At 47.1% G+C, this 27995-nt stretch overlaps 1 protein-coding gene across 3 annotated transcripts in view; it reads right to left on the reverse strand.

Annotated features, from left to right (window-relative positions):
* The window catches only part of LOC138521298 (vasoactive intestinal polypeptide receptor 1-like), a 1228255-nt gene that overhangs the window by 16049 nt on the left and 1184211 nt on the right, over positions 1-27995 (reverse strand). For all 3 annotated transcript variants that reach the window (XR_011283008.1, XM_069634032.1, XM_069634033.1), the window contains one exon: positions 13896-14025. Coding sequence is in view for 2 of the 3 variants with exons in the window: in XM_069634032.1 (XP_069490133.1) it covers positions 13896-14025 (130 nt within the window). In the remaining variant the exon portion in view is untranslated. The remainder of the gene's footprint in view (positions 1-13895; positions 14026-27995) is intronic.

Genomic DNA, 27995 nt, shown 5'->3' on the forward strand with positions numbered 1-27995 from the left:
TTCAGCGTTTCTGATTTGGAAGCATTTAAAGTTAACAACGTATTTGTTTCCATACTGTTTGATAGGACTATGGCCTTTTTAAAGTTATATTACAACAATTCACTACGTGTACTGTTTGGAATAACCTGAAATGCCTTAGTTCGAGCGCAACACTGGATACCTTCAGTCGTATCCCACCGCTGTACACCAATTTGTTAAGACGGATTTCTGAACTCTGTCCTGGTGGCGCAGAAGTTCAGAAGGCCAACCTAATTACTTGGAACAGGGTAACCTCTGGACAAGCCAGACCAATCAAGGTAGCGATCGCGGCGGTCAAGACTAGGTCTCAAGAGGGGTGAGGGTGACTGAAAGCCCGCAATGAGCACACAAAGCAAGAGCGCTTACAAACTACTCCAAACAGTTGTTATATCAAAAATAGTTACACATTTATTTTAAGGCCTTTAAAATAATGACCGTAGCGAGAAAATCACAATATCACAATATTAAACCAACACATACCATATCAACACAATATATATACAAATACACAGTCGCAAGCGTTTAAAGCACGAAATATGTAGTCCACCTGAAAGGAAAGGAAAACAGGCAGTGCGATAACGCTTTAGACTTAGTTCGCCTTCAGAGGCACCTAACTAGATGGAAGTCCGAGCCCTGCGAAGAGTGGAGCCTTGTGCTCAAAGTACCTGCCACGCCGGTGCCAACGGGCAAAAGGGGAAGCTCTTCGGAGGAAGTCAGGCAGTTCGGGTTAGTGCACAGCAGCAGGAGAACAGGTTCCGCAACTCAAGCGCAGCCTCCACAGCGAGCAGAAGCAGAGCGCGAGTACGGCCAAAAGGGTGCTGTTTTTACACAGCAGGGAAAAGCAATGGGATACTGCAGGAGGGCGACCAGATCCTAGCTAAACTACTCACCGGTCCCCGAAGCAAGCAGACCCAGGCTTCTCCACGTTAGTTTCAGCAGCTGGCAGGTTCAGAAGAGCAGGGAACGCCTCGTAGTCGTGTAGAGCAAAAAGACGTCCCAATCGACGAAACCAGCACAGTTTTGTTGCCGCAGCAGGACAACGGAGCGGCCGTGTGTATTCAAGCCAAATGTACACTCCTCCCTTCAGACTTGGGAACGCCAAGTGTACGAAGCGTGGGAGAGTGACAAGAACTCGAAATACAACACAACCTGGCGGCAGTTACAGAGCAGGACTCCCTTGTAAGCTGGTCAGTCAACTGGATGGCCCAGAGACACTTCCGAAGGCTTACTTGGCAGGAGATGATGAAGTCGCCGGGAATAGCTGTTCCTGCTATTCCAAAGGTCGAAGCACCAGTACAGGCCTTCTGGTTCGATCCAAGGAGGAAAGGGTTTCACAGGACGACAGCAGTGCAAAGGAGGATTCCTTCAGCGGGTCACCAGCGATTCCTCGGTCCAGCCTCTGGGTTGCAGGATACTTGGCTCCTGTATTCCTTCGTTCGTGAGAACTCAGGAGATCGACATGGCAGTGGTGTTTCCAGCTCCCTCTTATCCACGGTTCCCTTCGCGCCAAAACGGAGGGGAGCCAATGGGAGATCCGCTCATCAACACACATACCATACGTGGACCAATCACGGACCACGGTGGTCCCAGGCATTCACACCACCCCAGACTCTCTGGCACCCAGGATGTGTATTGGGACCAGACATCCCAGCCCACACCCTGGAGGCACACAAACGACATGTAGAAGCCCGCGAAAGCAACCACGTTTCGCGGGAAAGTACATGCCCAAATAAGGAAGGCCCCGGGTCGCCCGACCTGGGGAAGGTGAAGGGAGCAGGACAGTCAGTGGACAGGACAAAGGAGCCTCGTGGTCTGGCCATTTTGGAGAGCCATGCCACCATTTTGGGTTCAGGGCAAAAACGTGCTCAGAACGCCAAAAGGAGCTCAAAATAAACAAAACGATTGCTGCCACCATTCGAGTCCCTGAATGACTTGCACCGATCAAATACCATCCTAAAAGAGTATCTAGGGTCTGTAGAAGGCTAGAGACCCAAGAGAGCTGTAACTTAGCTTACAGTGCCCTCTTGTGTCATGTTGCACAAAAGCCGCAACACGATAAAAGAAACTACGGGAAACAGCGTTCCCCGGTACTGACTGTCTTAAGGGCATGTCAGTTTCCCCGTAAGAAAGGAGCGAAAGCCCAGAGAAGTGCGGCTGAAGGCTGTACTTCTCTGGCAAAGTCAAGAACAAGGTTAAAAACAATAGCAAAAAGTTTAGGGGTTGCCACATGGAAGGAAAATTCCCTACAATTACGAAATCTTTCCTAACACCATGGTTATCTGTAGTACATTGCGGATCGTGGTTATGGGGATAGAGTTGATAAAATCAGATTAAGACAAAAAAGGGGGAATTTTACAGTTACAGTGAAGTGGGTGGTAATTGGTGTGTCCAAAAGCTATGGTTACTGGTTTACTTTAAGGAACCGAAAGGTGCAAACTGGAAAGTGGCTAGTGTGCCCAAAAGAAACCTAGAGGTGTGGCCACGGCCAAAGAGCCTGGCTTGTGGGCTTGAAAGACATGTATAGTGGCCACGAAAAAAGGCTGTGGTAACCTAGTGGATCCAAAAGAAAGATATTGGGGAACATGTACAGTGGACACAGCACCTAGTGGGCAACATGTCAAGGGGCCACAGTGAAAGGTTTTTGCCACCGGTCATGACCAAATGCCATGGCTATGTTGCCCAAAATAAACCTACTGGTGTTGCTATAGCCGAAGGCAGGGGCTCCAGTGGGCCTGTTTAGGAAACCTATTGGAGCAATATGCAGAGTGGCATCTGCCAAAGGCACTGGGCACTGGGCAATGGGCGTGGCTAAAGGCCATGGCGCGTGGGACCAGATTAAAGCTATTGAGGCAACATGTAAACGGGCCACGGCCTAAGGCCCGGGCCAATGGTCATGGGTGAAGGCCATGGCTAGTAAGCAGGAACAAAAGGTAGTCTTTTAAAAAATACAGTGGAATGAGTTTTGCATCCGAACGTGCGCAGAGGTGGACAGATGTATGAAAATGGGACGCACCTTATGGGTCGTGATGCGAAATGACTAGCCTGCCAAAATGTATTTATATACTTGTCATTATAACTATACCCTGCACTAAAAAACTTATGTCGAGGTTTGATGAGTTAAACAAACATCTTCTCTTGAGCTCGAATAAGAAACCAAGCATCTCTTTAAAAGGACTAAGGCCACAGATTAAACAGGAGGGTGTGGGTCTCCGAATCTTGGGTAGTACAATGTAGCATGCATTTTACACAAATGCAGCTATTGGCACATGAAAAAAGGTGAGGAACTGTTATGGTACCACGCTGTCATGCTCCTATTCAGGCTTCACACCACTATATGCAAAGGTTCACATCATGTGGGACCCGGCATGTGGCTGCTCAGTTCCTTCATCGTTGGAAATTGCCATGGAAATGAGGTGTGGCAACGCGCTGGGTCAGGAACACCGTTACCATACCACCCACGCCTAATGGGTCACGTGATCGTATCAACCGGTTGTTGCTGCAACGTCAGCCCTTGCTTCCGCATAAGAGTCTTGCAACTCCGGCGTTCACTCCTTCTGATCGCAGTTAGCTCTCTATCCTTGTGATTGCTATTGTTCGGTTTCCAGTATTTCCTATCCGACCTTGCCTGTGTCACAGACTCCCATTCCCTCTGGTTCTTGTGCGTATTTGCTCCCCTGTTGCCATCCACTGCCTTTGTCATGGACTCCCATTGCCTCTGATCCCTGTACGTATTTGCTCCTTGCTCCGATATTGCCAACCTCTGCATGTGTCATGTACTCCGATTGCCTCTGGTCCTTGTCCTATTTGCTCCGCTGTTGCCGACCCAATGCCGGTTTCACTGACTTCCTTTTTGGTGCTGACTTCAAGACATGCCACAGCATTACAGACTTCTATTACCTCATGAACCAAAACAGTCTGGATCTTGACACTATTCAGCGATGAACTGCCTGCTGTCACGACAGCACCTTTTCCAGGACTTCTTTGCAAACCTTCACGGTTCATTGTGGAATCCTTACACCTACAGTGTTAGTACAGATTCAAGATGCTCTGCAGCCATCCTATTATGCACCATCCCAGCACTAGTTGCGTCCCTCAAGCTGCCCGGGTTCAGAAACCCTACTAACTTCCCTTGTTGTTGTTTTATCCTTGTCATTGTGTTGCGCATTGGATTCCCTTCCACTACAGTACCTCACCACTTCCTCGCTGTCCTACATCAACTGGTAAGAAATCTCGGGGGACAAGGGGGACAAGGGCGCGGGTGTTGGCGTCCCGCGGAGGGTGTTTTGGCCCAGGAGGGCCTCCATATTTGCAAGCCACGCCCCCTCCACTACTTTCCCGACGCCTCTCGGCCCGCCAGGGTGAAGCCCGCGGGGGACAAGGGCGCGGGTGTTGGCGTCCCGCGGAGGGTGTTTTGGCCCAGGAGGGCCTCCATATTTGCAAGCCACGCCCCCTCCACTACTTTCCCGACGCCTCTCGGCCCGCCAGGGTGAAGCCCGCGGGGGACAAGGGCGCGGGTGTTGGCGTCCCGCGGAGGGTGTTTGCGGACCCGGGGAGGTGCACCCACTGGACTTTGTCCCTGAGGCGGTAAAAGGACACAGTGCTTTGGCGGTGAAAAGGGAGGCTCGGCCTGGATCCACCTGGTAGAAGAGGGTGAAGTAAGTGCAGGCGAGGGACTGTACGAGGAGCTGTTTACCTGTTTGCCTGTGTGTCTTGGACAAGAGGGCAGAGGGCAGAATTACTGGGGTGGACCTACTGAACTTGCAATGTCACTCCTCAAGTCCCTAAGAAATTTGAAAGTTCAGGGCCCACCAAGGAAACCCCTCCCTCCATCACCAGCTCTCTCACCCTTCCCCCTCCCTTCATTTTGCTCAGAGGTTCTTCTCGCCCGCCAAGCGAGTGGTCCCAAACCCAAGCGAAAGGTTCTGGCTGTGAAGAGGTTTGGCTCCCAGAGTCAAAAGGGAGTGCCAGCTAAAGCTCCAATCCCGGATGTGCAAAACTCTGTCCTAATTCATGGGGTTGAGCCCCTCCCTTGCCCCCCTGAACCCCCACTAGTGCTGGAAGATGGGGGCTGTCGACTGTCACGGGGGACAGTATAGCCGCCGGACAAGGGACCAGGGAAGGTCGAATACCTACTAACTATGGCAGTATGTTGGATCCCTGCGAAGGAGGAGACTGCACCTCTAAGCCTCAGGAGGGTCAGGTTATCATAGGCCCCAACGGAGGAAATTATCCAGGCCTGATGTCCCGTCCATCTACTGCAGATGTGCTCTCTCCCCCTGTCCCCACCTTGAGCCTCAGTCCCCCCAAGGTGTCATCTGTCTCCGGTAATCTTGGCCCCGGATCAGAGATGCCGGAGTCCAAGGAGGGAGACATTGCAGGAATCGGAGTACCAGCCAGCTGCCATCCCTCAGTAAATCCCATTCCTGCTTGCAACATCGTGGCTTCCACTTTGTCACCATGCTCTATCATTTGTGCCAGCCCGGGAAAGTCATTTTCTAGCTCCGCTCTGGCTAGCCCAATTGCGGGGGGCAGTTCATTTATTAACGACGACCCTGTACGCAATCTCTCCCTGGTTAACAGAAGTTTTGGGAGTGTATATATGCCCACATTGTGCCCGTTGGCCAGCCCCTCTCTCTACCTATCTCCACTTAGGGTGTCCTTGCAACCGAAATGTGAAACCTCCCCGGCTGTAGGGCCGGTTATTAACCCCCCAACCGAGGAGGTTTTGTCACTGGGGGGGTGTAAATGTAACCAAGTATTGGCTGAGTTGGCTGCCATTAGAAATCTGCTTAATTCGCTAATAGCCATTAAGGGGAGGGAGCAAAGGGAGGGGGAGCCCATTACCATTCCGATTGTCTGTAAGGGTTTCTCTGACTCCCCTCCGGTACACCCCAAGGTCCAAGCCCCCATGTGTCCCGAGACTATAGCTCCAACACCTTCTTGCCCCAGCCTGGTGTCTGAGTCTGCACATTCAGTCATTGGAAAATATCCCAGGGCAGGCGGCACCAAGCACAATGAGCTTGGTGGGTTGGTGGAATTCGCCCCAAGCCTAGTAGCCCTAAAAAGCCCTAATCAGGAGGGTAAGATTGTTTTTGGTCCACGGCACAGAGTCGGCCCATTTCAGCTTCCTGTTCATGACCAGAATGGTCGAGCTACAGTGTATCTTCACGGTGTACCAAAAATGGAAAAGAACACGTTGGAGTCCAAGGAATCTCTTGTGAACAAAAGTGTACACTGGTTACGCTCCGTGAGAGGATGTTCCTATGTGTCCAGGGAATCCTTGGTAGGCTGTCGGAGATTGGCCAGTGTGGGCAAGAGCCCGAAGGACATAGTGGAATTGGCCTTTTGGGACTGGAGACAGGCGAGCAGGGTCCTGGGTCAATGGGGGGGGTCGAGAGGGACACCAGGGAGCGGAATTCTAATCAGCCCACATTCTTATTTAGGCTTGATATCGCCCATGAGGCCAGTCAGGAGGTCCTACCCCCTGTCTGGGGCAAACCTCACTCCCCTGGGCCGTGACCGGACAGGATTTTTGGGGATCAAGCCCAGGCAAGGGGAGTTATCCAGAGGGTGATGGGGGCCTTTGTTCCACCTTTCCCGTTCCCCAAGAGTCTCTTTGTTGTACTATTTGAGTATATGGTTTATTGATTGTAAATGCTTTTTGTGTGATGTTTTTGCTTTGTGTTTGATGGATTTTTCTTCAATCCGAATAAACTTGTTGACTGAATATCTCTACGTACCACACTGTAGTAAAATCCTTATATTGGTCAGGGAATACATACCTTGTTATTCTCTAGGAATAGGGTTCTGGCATCCTCGCCTTCCAGCCTGTTCTGGGACGCTCTACAGAGCTTTAACAGGTTATTGACCATTACACAGAAACCACCTTTCTAAATTTACATTGACCATCTTGTTTTTCCCTTTCAGCCTGATTTCGTGGTGGTGTGTTCTCCCTGCTCTTTTATTTGATCTGCTCCTCTGGCTGTTGTATTCTTATGTCAGAGGGGTGTATTATAGAAAAGACTTCCCTCGAGCGAGGAGGCCTGGGTTAAGGAATAACCCAGGCTCCTCAATCAAGTCTATTCAACCAGGGATTCATCTTACACCTACCATCTCAGACGGAGAACTTGATTCGATGAGTAACAGGAACCTTCTCAATGAGTGGATGTTGAACAGTCAGTGTTAGCGAAAGTGCCTTGGCATCGGGTACCCTTATAAGGAAGCACTTCTGCGTATAGTTAAGCCATCTCAATCAGCATTTAACACCCTGTTGAGATTACCTAGTGGGCCTAAATCAAGAGAGCTGCAACTATGTATGACTGAAGGTGGCTTTAAAAATAAATGGCAAAGCCTAATTCTTGGAAATGTTCTGATTCTCTCCTCTTGTTGTTTATTCTTGAGTCTAATATGAGCCATATTATGACAATGAAGATCCAATCGATCAGGTCTCGCCGATATTGTGACGGATCTGCATGATTACCCCGAATAAATAACATAAATAGGGAAAACCTAGAGAATTTGCCTTTTGGTAATTTCAACACAAGTGTATGCGAGGGAGACCCCCACACTTCCCACATTCTCCCCCACATTAATTATACCCTAACCCCCCACATATATTTGTGCTGGAATTCTGACAAAAATCTTCAATCTTTTCGTCCTCGATGTTATCTGCTCCGCAGTATTCAACGTACACCATTTTGACAATGAAGATCCAATGGATCAGCTCACACCAGAGGATAAATTAGAGGCGTGTGAAGACTTGGTATGTATAAGTAATTTGGTCCAACATTGTGATGCTACTGATGAACGAAGCTCAATAAAGGCACAGGCTGTGGAAGCCTGGTCGAAAGGTTGCATTGAAAGTCCTGTTAGCAGGAGGAACTCTTGAGTCGGTTTGGAATAGACCCAGATAGTCCTATTTCTTGCAGACGTTCTGAGTTCAGGGTTCAGTGGTGGGAAGCCAGCAGTGAATACAGAAGATCACATCGCCTGAGTGGCAGGATATGCTAGAGGCATTGCCACAAAGGGTTTCGCAAGAGCTGGAGAGGACGGGACTGAGCTCTAGAAAACAGAGCGATGTGCTTTGAGATGCCAGAGAAGCCACAGACATCAGAAGACCCTGAGAGGACGTGAAGAAGTGTGAGGCCAAGGCCAAGTTGAAGAGTGATTCTTGAGGTACAAGAACGCACGCTGGGCCTGACGCTGCATGGTTGGAAACGTAGTTCAAACACCAACGTGTGTAATAAAGGCTGTGGGAGAAGCAACACATTGAATTATGAGAAAAGTAGTCAAGTACCAAGATGTCTGTTAGGTTGAATGGCACTGATTTATGTTTTGTGTGCGGCAATGCCAAAAGCAGGGCTTCAACATGTATTGCAGAAACAATGGAGCGACGTTTGAAGGCAAATTAAACCGAATATTTCAAAGTGAGTCATGTATTTGCACCAGATGAAAGGCAGCCATTTCCTTTTTAGGCCTTCTACCCACCTGCTCCCCCCGTGTGACGGAGAGGCTGCATGATAAGAAAGCTCGAGTTGGAGGATGAATGGCGTTGTAGTTAAAAGAATGCGCTGGGGTCCATTCGGGGTTCAGATCGCAACATACATGGCATTGCATTCTCACAAACTGCACCTCACGTTACATTCAGCAGCTTACATCTCAAAAGTGATCCGTTTTGGACATGGGATTTTACAATGTAAACTGTATATACAAAGTATAGTTTTAGGCGTAAAATTGCCATTTCAGGAGGGCCTGTCCTAGCACAAAGGTAGGTGCTGTAAACTAGAAATGCCTGCCTTTATTCTATTTCAAACACATTTAGCCTCATTATATGTGTGCTGGTCCGGTAACAATGGTGCCGGTAAGTCTACCCGTCAGGTTAGCACCTCACGGGCACCCGCCCGCAAACTTACACGGAAGCACCGGCCCTGTTGCACACCGTGCTTCTGTGCTCCCCATCCCCATTTGAGTCCTATGGGACTCGAATGGGAATGGGAATTTACATTTTCTAGTGCCTGACTTCACGGTACGCCAGGGCTGTAATCCCCCGGTGTTCCTGTTTAGTCAGGTGCCGGAAAAATATGCAAGTCCGGCGGCAGCCTGCGGGTTTTACCGGCACGGCTACCGCCGGACTTAGAATGAGGCTCATTAACTATTCTTTAATTAATCTGGGGATCCTTTTATACATCTCCTAAATTGCAAAGAAAAACTCCAAACACTGTTTGACAGGCGCTCCACAATGAGTATTTTATTTGTTATGTTGTTGAATAAGGTCTGTACTCTTGTACTTATTCAAAGAGAAAAAAAAACAAAAGTTGTTGCCCTCTACACGTGTTTCCCCACTTTCATTCAGTGGTTCTTCAGGAGGTAAGCATATATATCTAGTTTTTCAGTAATGGTTCATGTTGCTCTTAGTTGCTACTGAGGTAGTTAGTTTCCTGTATTTCTTAGTGGGTAGGTCTTTGTTTGCTGAAGTGTTGCTTCTTGTATGATAAGGGGCTGGATTTCTCCTTAGATGCGATTACACTGGATTCCGATCGAAAACTGGAGCTGCTCCTAAATTGCACTGGAGAAGACAGCGTCGGTTTGCGCCTCTGTGCGAAAGGTCGCCCACATGACATATTTTACATTTCCAAAACTAAATGGGAATGCAAAGAGTAAAACAAATGTCAAATGGTCTTTACCCTTCACATTTCCAATCCATTTTGGAAAAAGTGCAAATGCCACCTGCAAATTACACTTTGCAGATGGCACTTACAATGCATTCCTATGGACTCAGTCTCCTTTCACCAGGTGGTAAAGGGAGGCGGATACATAGGAATCCATTTGTTTTCCACTAGCGTGAACATACATACATGTGGAAAACCATGGTTTTATTTGTCGTCAGGAATGCACCTTAGAAATGTATTTCCGGTACCATACCCCACTCCGCTTCCAGATAGCATGAACACCTCCTGGATCCTAACATCAAAGTGTATAGAGCGCATGCCTTGCTTTTACCCTTTACATTTACAATCTGGGAGTGTAGAAAATGACCAAAGTTTATAATTTGCTTTCAAAACTCCCCCATTTGGTCTGCAATATATGTTGAATCCTCTTATTCTGTCCTGCCTAATGCTAAGCACATGCATTACAGATGTGTATGGTCATGGAGAGCTCAGACACTGAACTGTTGAAATGATGGTCACAGTAGCAAAGTGTCTAATAAAGAGTATGGGCCTCACTACGAGTTTGGCGGTATCCCGGCAGTAAATCAACTGGAATACCGCCCAAACAAATTACTGTTACCGCCATTTGGTGGATTTCTCATTGTGATGGCTGCGTAATTCCCCATTTAATCCATTGGACTCAATGGGGCTTTTTTGGGCGGAATTACTGCTGCAGTAATTCAGCCGATTCTGCTGATTTTTTAGCAGTGAGTTGGAGGATTTACCTCCAGGATTTTCCTGGAGGCAAATCCTCCACTCCAGGCCCAAGCTCGTAATTTTTCGTAGTGATAAAGCTGGCGGTAACAGAGTTACCGCTAACTTTACTACTTACCGCCAAACTCCAAATAAGTCAGTATGAGAAAAGGAGAGCATTGGCACTGAATTCCTAGAATTGCAGTAAAAGTAACAACTGATCTGATAAACACTGTTAGAGAAGGAAAGTGAAGACACTGGTACTAGAAATACAACTTCCATAACTCAAAGTGTCCAATAAATACCCGGATTAAAGGAAAGTTCAGACACTGAATTCTGGAAACTGGAGGTCAAATACCACAGTATCCAGTATGTGCTCTTGAAAAATCAAAGCTTCTTCGCTGAATTCTGGGAAATGGAGAGAAATTACCAAAGTGTATAGCAAAGACTGTGAGAAAGAGAGGGAGATTGGCAACTGAACTGTAGGAATTGTATTTAAGGAAAGCCTGTGAGAGAAGAATCGTTCTGCTGTAGCTCCAATAGAGAGGCAATGGTCCCACGTGTTTCCAGAGACTGTGGGACTCATTACGAGCATGGAGAGCTGCCTCCATACCGGGTTCCAGTACCGGGTTCCTTCAATGAGGAATAACTGGGTCATTCTAACCTTGGAGGACCTGGTAATTCCTCCTTGAAGGAAGCCATCCCCATTCCCATTTGAGCCCCCAAAGGGCTCAATGGGAATGGGGAGGGAGCTAATAATGGGCCCGTTAATAACAGGCCTGTTATTAGCTCCCTGGTCCCCTCGCGGGACTCGCAAGGGAACCTCATAATAGGGCGACCCGTAATGTAGGGTGCCGGTCCCGTACCAGCACCCTTCATTACGGGACCACCAGGGTCGTAATGAGGCCCCGTGTATGAGCCAAAGCAAATCCTAACCACACTAATAAAACATTATTTTGAAGAATGAAATAAAATATGGGAAACAAGAAATCACAACTCTATATGTGAACCTCTTTCACACATTTGCTTAAGTTTATTTACGTACAACTGCAAAAAAATTGAACACATTCATGGTGTACCATGCTGCTGCTTGTGTAGCGGAGGCTCAGGAAAACAGGGTTTCCTCCATATTGGAATATTATGTTAAGTTTGTACCTGTACAAAAATGGGGCAAATTGAGTTTTAATATTGTTGCACTGATAGCAAGGAATGAGTGCATTCTAATTTTCTGAATTCATGGAGAGTGAATATGGAGAAACTGGCCCTCATTACGAGTTCGGCCGGTAGCCATGCCGCTATTGGCGGCATGGCTGCTGCCGAAATCGTATCCGTGTCCGGGTCCTCGGAATGAGGACTTACCGGGCCATTCCGAGTTCGGATGGCCCGGTAATTCCTCCCTCAAGGACCCGGACACGGTCCTTCCCCATTCCCATTTCAGCCCCCATATGGCTGAATGGGAATGGGAGAGGGAGCAAACAACGGGCCATAACGAGATGGCCCGTTGTTTGCTCCCTCTTCCCCTCGCGGGACCCGGTAAGCACGCCTGGTTTTCCCAGGCGTGCTTAACGTGTCCCGCGAGGGGACCTCGTAATGTGGCGGAACGGGTTGAACGGCGCCATCACCATTTACGGCGCCGTTTAACCCGTTCCGCCAGGGTCGTAATGAGGCCCACTCTGTTTGATCCATTAGTTAACAATGACTTGCTATCTACTGGGGTTCCCAATTAAATAGACTACCATACCAGTAAAATGATCTGTAGGCAACAAGGGCCATTTCAAGTGTATTGGCTTACAAGTTGAACCAGTCCTCTTTCAGTTCACTCATCCCAGTTGAGTGGATGTCCCTCTTTAAAGAAACAGAACCCATTTCCTGGTGGAAGCAACATATTTTAGCCTTGCTTTAGCCAAGTGCCTGGATTCTATGTTGTTCTCAGATCAGACAGTCCAATGTGTGCTACCAGGGGGATTGGCTTAGGGAGTTCCTCAAGGGAATGGGAGTCCTTGTCCCCTAAAGGGGAGTCTCTCTTGGGGAAGTGCTGCTTGCCCAACACCCTGGGAGAGTTTGGGGGAACTCCCTTTGGGGGAGAAGGGACAAATTCCCTTGATTTGTCACAGTGGATTGGGATGTTAGTGTGTACCAGCGGGTGGGTGTGGATGGAGAGCTCCTTCCATTTGCATTCGCACATTTTTATTGACAGTAGTAATTTACATTGTTTTTTGTGAATATTGTTTGTGGTCAGAGGTTTAGACCAGACACCAGTCATTGGTGTAACTTAACCAAAACGTGCTTCTTTGTGGGTCAACCCATGTATGCAATAGATTGTAGATCAAACTCTCATTCCGAGTTCGGATGGCCCGGTAATTCCTCCCTCAAGGACCCGGACACGGTCCTTCCCCATTCCCATTTCAGCCCCCATATGGCTGAATGGGAATGGGAGAGGGAGCAAACAACGGGCCATAACGAGATGGCCCGTTGTTTGCTCCCTCTTCCCCTCGTGGGACCCGGTAAGCACGCCTGGTTTTCCCAGGCGTACTTAACGTGTCCCGCGAGGGGACCTCGTAATGTGGCGGAACGGGTTGAACGGCGCCATCACCTTTTACGGCGCCGTTTAACCCATTCCGCCAGGGTCGTAATGAGGCCCACTCTGTTTGATCCTTTAGTTAACAATGACTTGCTATCTACTGGGGTTCCCAATTAAATAGACTACCATACCAGTAAAATGATCTGTAGGCAACAAGGGCCATTTCAAGTGTATTGGCTTACAAGTTGAACCAGTCCTCTTTCAGTTCACTCATCCCAGTTGAGTGGATGTCCCTCTTTAAAGAAACAGAACCCATTTCCTGGTGGAAGCAACATATTTTAGCCTTGCTTTAGCCAAGTGCCTGGATTCTATGTTGTTCTCAGATCAGACAGTCCAATGTGTGCTACCAGGGGATTGGCTTAGGGAGTTCCTCAAGGGAATGGGAGTCCTTGTCCCCTAAAGGGGAGTCTCTCTTGGGGAAGTGCTGCTTGCCCAACACCCTGGGAGAGTTTGGGGGAACTCCCTTTGGGGGAGAAGGGACAAATTCCCTTGATTTGTCACAGTGGATTGGGATGTTAGTGTGTACCAGCGGGTGGGTGTGGATGGAGAGCTCCTTCCATTTGCATTCGCACATTTTTATTGACAGTAGTAATTTACATTGTTTTTTGTGAATATTGTTTGTGGTCAGAGGTTTAGACCAGACACCAGTCATTGGTGTAACTTAACCAAAACGTGCTTCTTTGTGGGTCAACCCATGTATGCAATAGATTGTAGATCAAACTCTCTTTGCACTATTCCCTTTGACACTAACAACACTGAAAATATGCACATTGCCTTTACTCCATTATTTATACATATGCAAATAATCCGATGTATGGCCTTAAATACTATTCATATCCAAGTCTTAAAGGTAATATATTAATGTAATCTTATGAGTATGTACTCATGCAACATACCTGATATGATCCAAGAACAAGTTCAAAATACAGTCTTGTTTCCACACTGTACTGTTCTGGAAAGAGCGCAAATATGATATAATGGACCCCAAAGAGTGGAATTAGAAGCAAGGTAGACTTTGTAAGTCTCCTGAAAGAAATGGAAGAGACATCTTAATATAGTGCATTTTTTTTAACAGTCAACAAGCAAAAAACAACATGATGTAAGGGCTGGGAGAAAGCTTGAGCTTTTATAATTTAATGTGCAGGGCTGGAGATGTGTCCTGCAAGGAAGGGCTAAGACCCCCTCTAACCTGGGGCGGGAGGCCTACCACGGCTTATGCCAGCTCCAGTCCTACCCCAGAGGCAGGGTGTGTGAGTTGGTAGGGCCCCACTACCCATCCCTTCTCCCTGTACCTATTTGGGTATCGAGAGTACCACAATCTATCATCCCATGCCTCTGCAGCACCATTCTGGACAGTGGGCCTCATTACGACCCTGGCGGAGTGGGTTTACGCCAGCGGTATTCGCGGCGGACCCTTCCGCCCTACTACGAGTTCCCGTAGCGCCATGGAGCCGTTTTCCGCCTGGTTTTTCCGGGCGGAGAAATCCATGGCGCTACGGGACCTTGTTGTTAATTACGCCACCGTATTTTACGGTGGCGTAATTAACGCCTTCCCCACTCCCATTATACCCTATGGGGCAAAAATGGGAATGGGGAAGGGTAAAATGGGGAATGGGGATTTACCGCCCCGCCAAGGTCGGAATGGGGCGGTAAATCCGCCAACCCCCATGGCGGTATCGGCAGCTTTCCGCCGTGCTCCATGGTGCATATTGCACCACGATCTCCGCCAGGGTCGTAATGAGGGCCAGTGTCTTTTTCTATGTCTCACAGGATCCACAATGTCAGCAGCCTTGATAACAGGGCAGTCAGCGGACAACCAGAGAGAAAGAAAGTTGAGTGAGCAAGAGGCAGAGAGAACCATGCAGCAACCTGAATGTAGCAAACAACTACACAACCCACCTCATTTGAATATCAGTGTGACATAGACAGCAGAGCATGTCAGACAGATCTACCCGCTTGGTAAGAACGACTTAGAATGCCTAGAAACACTTGTGTACAGGCGCGTTATAAATGACTTATCATGTTATATCATAGCATACACCAGCACAACACAAAAGCTAGTTGGAGCGCAAAGCACCCAGTGAGACTTGCTTGTTCACAAATATTGCACCCACAGGTATGGGGGCCGCTGAGTGGCACCCATGTTGAACAAGCATTTCTCATCAGTGAGGAAACCCTCACACAAACTGGGACATTGGGCCCCATTAGAAGGTTGGCGGAATGGGTTTACCGGCATCGGCACCTTTACCGGTGCCGGTAAACCCATTCCGCCCTATTACGAGGTCTCTTCGCGGAACCCGCAATGGGCACCTGGAAAAACCAGGCGTCCTTACCGGGTCCCGCGAGGGGACCAGGGAGCTAACAACGGGCCCATCATTAACGGGCCCGTTGTTGCTCCATCCCCATTCCCATTGAGCCCTATGGGGGCTCGAATGCGAAGAGGGATGGACCGGGTCCGGGTTCCTCGGACGGGGAATTACCGGGTCCGCCAAGGTTGCGATGGCCGGGTAATTCCTCATTCGAGGGCCCGGATTGCGGTATGGAGGCAATCATGCCGCTAAAAGCGGCATGGTTTCCTCCAACCTTCTAATGAGGCCCATTGTCTATAGCAGGCCACTATTGCTGGAGACTGACAGATACGCAGAATAAAAAGTGGGAGGGCTTAAGAACCTTTTTGAATGTTTACATGATTGCAGCACGTCCCCTGAGGAAACAAAAGGCAGCGGTGGTCCAGGGAACCAGAAGAGGAGGAGGGCCAAAGGAAGGGGTAAGTGGAGGGATAAGTGGGGGATGACGGGGAGGAATGGAAGCAGAAAGGTATGGGTTGTTGAGGTGAGGTCAAGGAAAGAGCAGTAGGATCAAGAGACCCGATGGAAGAGTGTGGAGTGAAGGAGCGTGGAGGGGAATTAGTACAAATGCGTATTAGTACATACACACGGTAGTGGTTGGTGGGAGAGAGTGGTACTTGCGTTAGAATGAGTGTGATAGCTGTGTGCATTAGATTGATTTAAGGAGAGTAGGGAGTGAAAGACAAAGTGACTGGGGAAGTGAAAGATAGCTGACTGCGAGAATAGGTGTGGGTAGAGAGGAGTCTATAGTAGTGTGGGGAGGAGAGTAGTAGCAGTGTGTAGAAAGCAGTATTCGTCTGGAAAGGGGAGTAGTAGTGTAAAAAGCAGAGTTGTAGTGTGGCGAGCAGGGTAGTCACAATATGGTGATGAGGGTAGTGGTAGTGTGTAGGAGAAAGAGAGTAGAAAGTTGTACAGTTGGAAGGTGGAGGTAGATAATGGAGAGAAGAATATCAGAGAGACACAGGAGAGAGTATCAAGAAGAGTAAGGAAAGACTGTGAGTGTAGTAGGATGGAAGGGGGTAGGAGGAGAAAAGCGATAGTGACAGAAAGATGTATAGCGGGCAGCAGATTGTGGAATGATGAGACCAAGAGGGGGCTGGGTGTCTGAAAGGCACAATACCCTTAATTCCATCATCTTGGGGAATCCTCGAACATGGATCCTCTAAATGGTTCCCTGAAGGGGTTTAGATAGATATAATATTTGCCTTTAGACCATCACCTTAAATTAGAGCGTTTTTAGATAGTAGAGGTTACGATCTCTGGTGACACTGGGGGGTCAGGGACGTCTGGGTAGCGGGGAAAGACACGACTCTAGACGAGAGAGAGAGAGAGAGAGAGGGAGAGAGGGAGAGAGAGAGAGAGAGAGAGAGAGAGAGAGAGAGAGAGAGAGAGAGAGAGAGAGAGAGAGAGGGAAAGATATGAACGGCCCGTAAAAAGCCCCTTGACTATGAAAACAATTTAAAAAAAACTTGAACTGTCTTTGAGGGTTCTTGTGTTCTTGAGACCATCTGTGGCAAAACGCATGTAAGATCTCTGAAATATCATATAAGTGATGATAAAAATAAGACAACAGGCAGCTTGCAGACAGTGGGGAGTCAGGCACTGTAGTGAAAGACAAGATGGCAGTCTACCTCTTATAGCCTCTGTCTCAGTGAGAACCAAAACCAAACAGGCAGAGGAAGGAATTGCATAAAAACAATCAGAACATAGCTCTGCCCTGCAGTCACAGCTGAAAACTATTACTCTGAGATTCAGGCCATGAGAGGAATGTAGACACATGTAATCCACGGGTGGCTAATGCATTTTTGTAATTGGAGGGTTGTAAATATTTCCCAAAAATATGCCAGAGCGACCAAGCTTAGCGAGGTAGCCCAAACCAGCCATGAGGTGTTTGGGGGATTCTCCCCCCTGAGAAAATGTTCTGACTAATGGGTTAAAATGGTCCATTATACAGCACACTTTCTGTAGTACCAAACTGGGTAAAAAGCCTGACAGCTTGTAATTGGCTCTGAAGGGTAACTACAATAGAAGAATGCAATAGATGCTTGTCACCAACGGTGCAAAGGAGCATTTCCCAATGCATTTTCATGATGCTTTTGCCCACGAAATATATGCCAGTATAAAAACATGTTCACACTGGCTATGCCCATACATTTCCCTACTGGCTGAACCAATACATGCTGTGCGCCCTGACCTACGGTGTATGGTGCGTTCGAAAATATATAAATAGCATAAATAAAAATATAAGGGTGCAGAAGAAGAACTCTGACACAAAGGTGGCATATTTGGGGCTATAGACTTTTATTAGTAAAAATAAAGCAATAGAAAACCTATCTTTCCCTATGTCTAAGAGGGGTTTCCCTGCCTCAACTAAAAATCTAAGGTGACTGTCAGGATGTTTGTTAAAGTTAAAGTTTCCACCATCCTGTGTCAAGAAAACCCTACTTCTGTCCCTTATATTATAAACGTATAAAGAACTAAGCAGAGTCCTGATCGCAGAAGAGGGCCTGCCTTCCCCTGGATTATTGGCACAGTTCCACCCAATGTCTCCTTGGGTGGCCAGGAGAATGCACCCCTTCTGTTTGTGTTCAGTCTCAAATAACTTGGTTTATGACTCCCTTGCCCAGGTCACAAAGCCCCACATACATTTCCAAATAATGTGCCTTGCGGGACAATCCCCTTTCCCAGGTCACAAAGTTCCAAAATACCAGTTACTTCATAAGTCAGGAGAATGCATCCCTTCTCCTGGCGTTTGGTCTCAGTCTCAAATTAGCCCAGGTGAAAGACTCACTTCCCAGGCTTGTGGAACCTTCCTCCCGTTCAAAGTTACCAGGAGAATGACTGCCTTCTCCCAGTAGTTATGACACAGTCTCCAACTACCAGGGGGAATGCATTCCTTCCCCCAGTCTTCTTCACATTAGGTTTCACACTTAGAACATGCAACTCTGAGTGCTTTGAGGGTCCTTGACTGAGGGTTCTCTCTTATTCTTTGGCTTGGCCCATTTGATCCACTGCCAAGTACTGCCACAAGGAAAGTGACTCATATTTCACTCTTGGTTTGGGTACTCAACCCTTGTTTATCTTCTTCTTTGGTTTGACGCACTTGGTTCACTTCCTGGCCAAGCACTGCCACGAGGAAGATTACTTTTATCACTCTCTTAGGTTGGGTCCTCGACCCTTGTTTCTCTTCTTCTATGGCTTGGCCCACTTGGTTAACTTCTCTGCCAAGTACTGCCACAAGGAGATGACTGCAAATGCAACCCTTCTTTAAGCCCCTACTGGTTCCTGCATCATTCCCGTTACCTTAGTTTCTCACGTGATGCTCTTCTGGTTCTTCCTGGGGTCTTGTTGTGACTGTCCATCATCCCCAGCCCACGTTTGCTTCTCCTGCTTTTCTCATTCATGAGGGCCTCTCGCGGTCTCAGGCCTGTCAGTTTTGGTGTTGTTTCTGGACTGCCTAGTGCAACTCCGCAAGGTCACGCCACTGTTTCCTGGGTTCCAGCCAAGCAGTGGGACAGCTCCTGGCCATCGGGTGAGGGAGTTCTGCTATCCACCTTCCGCTTTGGGCGCCGGCCAGGCCTAATCTCCAAGACAATGTTCGCTTTTGCTCCTTCGACTTTGCTGCACTGGGCTGCTTCCCATGCTGCTCTCTTCAGCTGTGCATTATCTAGAACTGATCCCTCCTTCAGTAAATCCGTTCTCAGTGTTTATGTTGTTTGGCTGAATACTACCCTGTGGAGCACTGAATGGGTCCTCCAGTTCTCTCGAGCAATCTTCATGGCTATTTGGGGCCACCTATTCTCAGTACCTGAATGGGGAGCAATCTTCATGTTCTATACTCTTTTTGGTCCTAGTGTTTCTAGTTTGGTGGTGCTTAAGACATTACAATAATACGTGGATTTACTCTCAGTGAAGGGCTTTGGCACGGAAGGTAGGGTTAGGATATTGTGGGGTTTGATGTATTGGAGGGTCTGTACCCTAAGTGGTAGTCATTGTCCCCAGGTGGGGAGTTCATCCCCATGAGGTTCTCCATCATTAAACCACCCCAGGGGGACAATTGTGTAGCAGCCTCCCCTCCCTAGCCTCATGAGAAGGAGCTCCCCCTGGGGAAAAGTGATGATACCTAGTGAATCGTCATACAGTCTTCCTAAATAAGAACATAACCATGGTTGCTTTACGGGAAATACAGTACTGATACTATATGAAATTATGTCCACGCTGGTTCTGCCAATATATGCAAGTATCGGCAAGCAGCAACCTACTCCTGTTGGCTTTGCCATTCAAAATGCAATGCCAAAATGTGAAAACGTTTAGTAATTGCACCAAATTCCCAGTATAGGCACGTAAAAACACTTAACATGCATACTTTACAATAAATGCACAGCAAAAAAGAAGCTGCGGCACACTTTGAAAATGCTACACTGCCCCAATATGCCAGTCAAGCCACATAACAACACAGCATTTAAAAAATAAAATGAACAGCATTTTTTTACTGGGGTCTATGATAGATGCCCATTAAAAAATGATGTTATTCCCATGACTGCTGAACCCCAGCCTTTACTACCCACCCACCAAAATCAAATCCCCAGGACAGCACACACACGTGCACATGCACACATTTACTCGCACATTCACCCACAGCATTAACTCACTCATGCACATATGCACCCACACATCATATGATCATGCATACACACACACACCCAATAATAACCACAATTCATTAAAAAAAATGCTTGGACTGGTATGTATGCAGATAGATCCTGTGCTGCATCCACAAAAGCCTCTTGCTCACGCGTAGTATGGACAGGAAGCGCACATAGTGTGTGCAGGAGCCAGAGTGATTCTGACACTGCACCCTGATCTGTCTTTTATATATGTGAGGGGGCTTTGTGCAGTTCCCAGGCCTGCATTCCCAAGGGGCCATGCAAGGCTGTGGAAGCAAAATGCCCCGTTTCCTTGCATAGCCCTTTTAGCATGCATGCTGGGAAACAGAACTGGCACAGGGAAACCGTTTTTTCCATTTGACAGTTCAGCCCAGTCCAGGAGCACTCCCACAGCTGCAACAAGCAGCTGAGGGAGTGCTTAGTGTTTCCACTGTGCTGACACAGCTCGTCCATAGTGGGTGAGGGTTCAGGCAGGTCAGCGCCCGCTTGCCCATTATGAAAGAGCTGCCCCTTGTGCTGATCGAAGCATAGCCAGTTGGCGGAGAGCTGGTAATGTGAGCTTATGGTGTGGAAAATATGACTGGAGGAGCAAAGTATGGTGTAAATTGTAGAGGATGAGTGAGTACGGCACTATATCTTTCATTTGGGGGAGGACATGCCTTACCAGGGGTTTAGGCAGGGGTAAGAGCATCCAGGATTAATCTGTCCAAGTGGATGAGTGGATTGGGGAGGTCTAGAAACAAGGGCTGTCCTTGACAGAAGGGGGCAGTTTTGTCTGTTGTCGCTGGATGGGAACAGGAACCATGGGGGGCTTCACATGAAATTCCTTTTCCTTCACAACATGGCAGGTGTGATGAATCTGGACTATTCATCCTTGATCTCTAAAGGGGAGCCACCCCCTTTGAGGCAAGGGATGTGAGCCCGCTCAGCAAGACCCTCCAAAGGGGTCTGGGAAAGTGGAACCTCACTGGGAGTGACTCCACTCTTGGGAACAAGGACTCCCATTCCTATGAGCAGCTCCCCATCAAGAATACATTGTCTACATAAAGGGAAATCTAAAGGACTGAAGTTACTTCTGTTTTGGATTCAAATAGCTGTGACATTACTTCAATCTCTTTGGATTCAGGTGATACTGGATTCCCCCTGAATCAAACAGTCAAAGAGGAACAACACACCCCTTTCGTTATTTGTGACAAACAATAAAAGACAAAGAACCTTGAATGGAGGAGAGAGAATCCCATGTAGATGCGAGCCTCTGATGTGGAGGTGTCCTGGAGGGGCGGAGCCATGCTGGACTGCAGAGCCGGCGGTAAAGTGGAGTGCGAGCGGATCGCTAGCAAGACGCCCGAAGGCTGGTATCCCGAGTGGCAATGGAGCCGTGAACGAGATGGAGGCATTAGAGAAACAGTCTCGGCTGGTGGTGCGACCACACCATTGCTGTGGTGGGCCTTGCGACCGTTAAATGATGCCGAGACCAGACCACCACAGAGGAATCCGATCACCAACCTTTGCAAAAGAAGTGTGCTGAATGCCGAGCCATGATGGAAAAGGGAAGCGGTTACTCCCAAGAAGGTAACACAGAGAAGAGGGGCAAGCAGCTGTGTCCCTGAGTGTTTGAAAAGCCAAACGGGTGGTTGCCCTGGAAACCCAAACGCTGAACATGGGCAGATGCCCAACAGAAGTCATGCTGCATTATATATACCTGCAGGCCAGAAGGCTTTGGGGAGCCCTTCAGAACTCAGTGACTTTTTTTGGGAAGCCAAAAGAGTTATATAAACCAGGGAAACCCGAATGAAGCAAGCACATCAAAGGGCAAGAGGGCTTTTGGGGAACCGTATGAATACAAACAATAGGAGAAAAGGCTGGGACCAGAGAGAACCTGGAAGGTTCCATTGCTCAAACCCTAAAACAAGAACACTCTCAAATAGAAGAGCAAAAATTCTGAAATTGCACTAAGAAACATCATTTTTCCCTTTAAAGAACAGAAGGTATTGGGTGTGAGTCAAGACTCACAACTGGCAATGGAAAAACTACAAAGATGCTTGAGGACTGCATTTTGAACTTTGAATTTTGAACTTTGACAATTTGAAAACCGCTTCTTTTGGGAGGAAAACAAGTAGTTTGCCAGGCAAAGCTGGAGTGGAGAGGTGATAGTCCTGGACTATTTTTGTTACATTTTTTCTAAGTGGTAGCGCCAGATAGCAAGTAGGTTTTGGATGGAGGACTATATTAATTTGGATATTTAACGAGCACCCTTAGTTTCATTTGTTAGGTAGAGAAATACCCTGGCAGCAATAGGACTAGGTATGCACTGTTCTTTTTATTTAAATAAAACCTTTTGAACATGCTGAGCCCTAGTCCAATTCCTCCTTCATGTTCAACACGCAGAAGACTTTGTTACAGTCTCTAAAGTGCTCTGTTTGCTTTCAGCATTTCCCACGTCTTTTTTGAAAATGTGATAAGAACTCAACTTCTACAGATTCAGTGGTACATTGCAAGGGAGAAGAAGAAGAAGAAGAAGAAGAAGAGGAGGAGAAGAAGAAGAAGAAGAAGAACAAGAAGAAGAAGAAGAAGAAGAAGAAGAAGAAGAAGAAGAAGAAGAAGAAGAAGAAGAAGAAGAAGTGGTACATTGCAAGGGAGAAGAAGAAGAAGAAGAAGAAGAAGAAGAAGAAGAAGAAGAAGAAGAAGAAGAAGAAGAAGAAGAAGAAGAAGAAGAAGAAGAAGAAGAAGAAGAAGAAGAAGAAGAAGAAGAAGAAGAAGTGGTACATTGCAAGGGAGAAGAAGAAGAAGAAGAACAAGAACAAGAAGAAGAACAAGAAGAACAAGAACAACAAGAACAAGAACAAGAACAAGAACAAGAAGAACAAGAACAACAAGGTGTGGTGGGAAGAACACAATAAGTTCACTATTGGGCAGGGAACAATGTTGTGCAATGCAAAGGTGTTGCCTCCATGCATGGTGTGAGGTCAATCACACAGATGAGCCATCAAGGACATTTAGAAACAAATCTGGCTAAGAGAAGTATTAGGCAATCATATTTGTGGTTGCAAATGAATTCAGCGATAGATAGCATTGTGAGGGAGTATGCTCAATGTGTTTGCAGTGCAAAGCACTCAAGGATCATCATTATCTCCGGTGAGAACACAAAGGGAATGCTGGTTCTACATGATATATATATATACTATGGGGTCTTTCCAAACATAAGGGTGGGTTGCAAGGTGTATCATTATCTTTGTGAATTATCACTTGAAATAGATGGAGTAAAAGGCTGTTGTGAGGATAATGTCAGCAATTTATTTAATTTTTATTGTTTAAAGTGCAGACCTATCTTGAGAGCAGTGGAGCGCTGTACAGGGTGTGGGTAGCCAGCATTTGGGCTGCCATCTTTCAACAGTAGCATAGTACTGTGAGGTCTGTGCGTCAGTATGTGCGTCCATTGGAATTAGTCCTTGGTCAGGTGTTGTTGAAAGAGACATGCTTTGAGAGATTTGCAAAATTGGAGAATTGTGGGGGCATTTCGAGCCAACACCCAGATCAAGTTCCAGAGGGTAAGTGCATGACAAGAGAAGGATTGTTTAAGGGTCCTATATTTGCAGATGAGTTGTGGTTCAAGCCGGTTGGTCGATTTGTTGCACAAGGGGTGTGTGCCACGAGGTATGTGGAGCTTAGGCACCAGGAATTCTGATGTGTTACTGGTGACTGCTTTGTAGATGATACATGGAGTCATGAACAATATACTGGCTTGGAGTGGAAGATAATTGAGTTCACGTAGGAAGGGGATCATTTACTAAAATTTCCGTCCTCCTGTAATAAGACATGCCACAGCTTAGTGGACTGCTCTTGGGGAGCCAAGTGAGCAGCTGCGAGCCCTGACAGGAGAGCATTTCCCCTATCAATGTACAACACCACAAGGGCCTGCAGTATGCTCCGGAATTCCTGCGGCGGGGTGAAGGGATGAGATGAAATTTGTGGATAACAGTATTTCTCGGAAGGGTTCTCAGAAGAATTTGTAATCAACCATGATGTTCATTTTAGGTGCAGTAAAATGCGGATGTTTCTAATATAAATGCACCATTGAGCATTTCTACATAGCTCTATACTAACCAAGAGCAAACAGTTGTGTGGATAGAGTTACCCAAGCAATGAATAATGGCATGATATACTCCAATTCAATATCTGTGTTCTTCCTCTAATGAATTTAATAGCAGTGATTGCATGACTTTATAATTAAGTTGCTCATATATAACTGATCTTAAAATTGTCTTTGCCATCTATATCATTTTCTCAATTTAATGAAAGCTTGCTTGCCATTAACAACTCGATTGGCACTATTCTACTAAAGCTGAATATGAGGAATCCCAAGGTAATGTCACTGCTTTAGATGGGGAAGCCCCTTTCCTTGAGGCCAAGCTGGTGAGGCCGCTACCCGATAGTCGCCCTGGGGGTGGTACTCAGCGGAAGGATCTCATGGGGAGGGAGGAGCCCATTGAGAGTAGTGGCCACTTCGGTAGAATACTGTATCCCCTTGACCCTCCCATCTTCCCTTAAAACCCCTCCATTTCCCCATTACCTATTACTTCCATATGTTATTACCTATTACTTCCATATGTTATAGTAGCATATCCCAAGTGAGAACAACTGGGGCGAGGAAGAGGCCACGAAGAATGAGGATCACTTGCCAGAATCAACACACACGCTCTAGTCTCCTAGATGCTCCTATTGGTCAGATGTCATTTAAAGTCAGAGATGAAAGAGAACAATGATCTATTCACCTTCGGTCCAGCATGGACAGAGAACAAGATAAGGCCTGAGCTGATCCAGAGTGCAGAACGACAGACGGTGTCTGGAGGGAAGCATGCTCACAGAAAGCCTGCGATGCAGAAAGCAGACCAGAGGCGAGGCAAGGCACTTGCTGGTAACCTTAACCGCTGGTGTGCAACAAAACTGTCGGAAAGCTGGAGAGAAGAGATGCGGAAGACCGGAGAAGGTCCCGAGAAGCCAGGAGAGTCACCAAAGCTCTTGGGATACCCGCAAACAGCCACAATGTGACAGCCAAGACCCTAATGGTACAAGGGTGGCTAACAACAAGGCTGGGGAGACCGAGAGAGTACAAGGGGCCAGAAGCGAAGCGGAAAGGCAATAATCATTGGGGCAGAGTAATCAAGTGAACGGGGTCTGGAACCCATATAAGGTAGGCATACCCTTACCAGTAACAAAGAGGGATTCAAACTTTACTTATGTGGCAGATCTGGACAGGAGAGAAAACTAAGGCTGTGAATCGAAGGAAGATCAGGTCAAGAGAACATTGTACATAATCAAGTGAAGGGGGTCTGGGACCCACATAAGGAACCCATACCCAGACCAGGAAGAGAGGGGAATACAAACTTTGCATATAGAAGTGACATTCACAGATTTTAGCAGGAGAGTAAACCAAGGCTGTGGAACGAAAAGAGAATAGATTAAGAGAACATTGTGAACAATCACGTGAAGGGTGTCTGGGACCCAGGTTGGGGAAGTATACCTCAAATTGTAGGCAAGAGGAATATGGAGCTTGTGTGTACAAGGGACACTCAGTGACCTTAGCAGGAGAGTATTCCAAGTCCCTGTGTGAAAGTGAATACAGAGGAAGAGAACTGTAAATCCAGGAACTTTGAGTACCCGAATTGGCAGGAGAGCATGACAAGAGGAGGGGTACTGAGAATAGGGTCTTGTGAAGGCCTCATGATGCAAGGCACAGACAACAGATTCAAAATTCAAACAAACTTGTTTTATTTAACTTAAATGTCAGGATGGATGAAGGCCTAACTTGCCCTAAGCAAAGGTGAGATTTACCGACCTAAAGAAACTATGGGAAGTATGAGTCAAAGAGTGCAACTTAAAAGTCTGTATGTGTCCAAAACCTATACATACCCTCACAGCTACAACAAAGCAATGTTTAGGAATGCCAGCATTACAATAAATAGTGTTCCAATCAAAGTTCTGAGCTTCTTCCAGCTTCTAGCTTACTTTTCAGCTGCTCTTCCCAAGTTCAACTCAGTTCCACAAACTTTCGGGGTTCGCTTCCCCAAGTTCAAGACAGATGGTTCAAAGTTTAAAACAAAATAGTTCTTAAAGGATTCAGATCCTTCCCAAACCTCTTACCAGGGATAATTGTCCCTGGTACACCAATGCACTTCTGTTACCACACAATTCTCTTCATTTAAACTTCCATTGATTTGCTCCTTTTGATTTGAAAACTTTAGTTTCCTCCTTTCATTTGCTTTTCATGCAGAGCACTGGGTGTAGGTGATGTTGTCGGACCACACAGTCCACCAATTACAGGTCATGCAATCGAGACCCCTTTCTTGGCTGTTTCTCTTTAACACTGCTTCCATGCAGGGCTTCTCGGTCTATGCGTAGTTGACAGACCACACAGTCCACCCATCACAGGTAACGCAACTGATACCCGTTTTCCATTTACTTTAGCAACAATTGTTCACTGCTTTCCCTTGACAGTGAAAAGTATTTCTTGTATCAGGATTATTTTCTTTCAACACTTTATCATGGCTAAGATTCACTTCGTTATATTTTTGGTACTTCGCTGGCTCCTGCCAATGCAGGTTTCCTCTTACCCTATGTTTCCTTGACCACTTGGCTTGTGTCAATACCTGTTTCTCTTCTCATTACCTTCTTAGGATGTTGCTTGCTTTGCCAACACTTGTTTTACATTCAATTCACTGGGCCTGGTCGCGAGTTGGGCGGTATCCCGTCTGGGATACCGCCCAACTATATAAGCCTTAGCACCCACTGCTCCGGCAGTATTACCGCCGGATCACGGGTTGGGCAATACCTGTTAATCCTCATGGCACGCAATGGGTAATTTTTGGTGCAATTACTGCACGGTAATACCGCTGGCGGTAATTGCATCGAAAATGGACATTCTTTTGGCACATTTACCCCCAGCTCATAGCCGGGGGTAAATAAACCAGACTCATTATAGGGTCAGCCCTTAAAGGCGGCGGTAATACCATTAACGCCACATTTAAGGGCTACCACCCAAATCGTGATCAGGCCCACGCTGTGGTATTTGTCACCTGCACAATGTTGCTTTTGTTCCATTCAAAACATGCTCTTCTTTTCTTTACCTCTGTGTGGCATTCAGAAATGCTTATTCAGTCATACTTCCATGTTGCTTTAATTCTACATGGTATTCATTAATGCTTTCAGTTTGTTTGGTATTCAAAACTTATTTGTTCATCAATTTCAATTCAGTTCAAGATTATAAGTACTTGCATCAATATACAAAAGTGCTTATGACAGTTTCCAAAACGTTCAACATTCAAGAAAGGTTTGTTACAGGTTTACGGGGTGCCCCGGTAGTGTTTCCCATCTGCACTCACCATCTTCAGGCAGCAGATCCCTTCAGCTTTTTTCGTTTCCTTGCTGTGCCTTTCCCACTTTTTCACTTCTCTCGCGGAGGTCGGGGAGAGTGCTGCTCGCTCTCCCTCAGATCCGTGACAACACGAGCGCTTCATACCTCACAGCTTCTGCTTGTGCCCGACACAGAGGGCGCATAGGACTTCCCAACCTTCACTGGGCCAGCCTCGGCCAAGTCGTCTCTGGTCCTTGCCGGACACAGTTTTTCGCATCTCCCGCTCCTCTCTAACTGGTTCGCCAGCTTCCAGCACCAGCCAACTCTCCTCTTCAACCTGCTGTGTGTCCACCTGCCTTTTGAACACCCTGCATTTTTATATCTGATGGACTTACTAAGTGACCATATTTGTTGGCCATTTAGTCCTGTCTGACCATAGTTAAAAGGACATGCCTGACCCTGGTTAAAGGGACATCGTGACCTCTCCCTCGTCTCAGTAGTAGAGTGGTGAAATGACTTACTATTGTTTGCCACTCTTAGCTGCCTCTTCCTCCTCACAGTACCATAGCGGGTTAAATGATGGAAAATGTGAGAAAATGTGTTACAATAGCCCATAAAGGCCAGGGAAGG

This window comes from Ambystoma mexicanum, chromosome 13 (assembly GCF_040938575.1).
Source record: "Ambystoma mexicanum isolate Mex_15411 chromosome 13, UKY_AmexF1_1, whole genome shotgun sequence".
Classification (NCBI taxonomy): Eukaryota; Metazoa; Chordata; class Amphibia; order Caudata; family Ambystomatidae; genus Ambystoma; species Ambystoma mexicanum.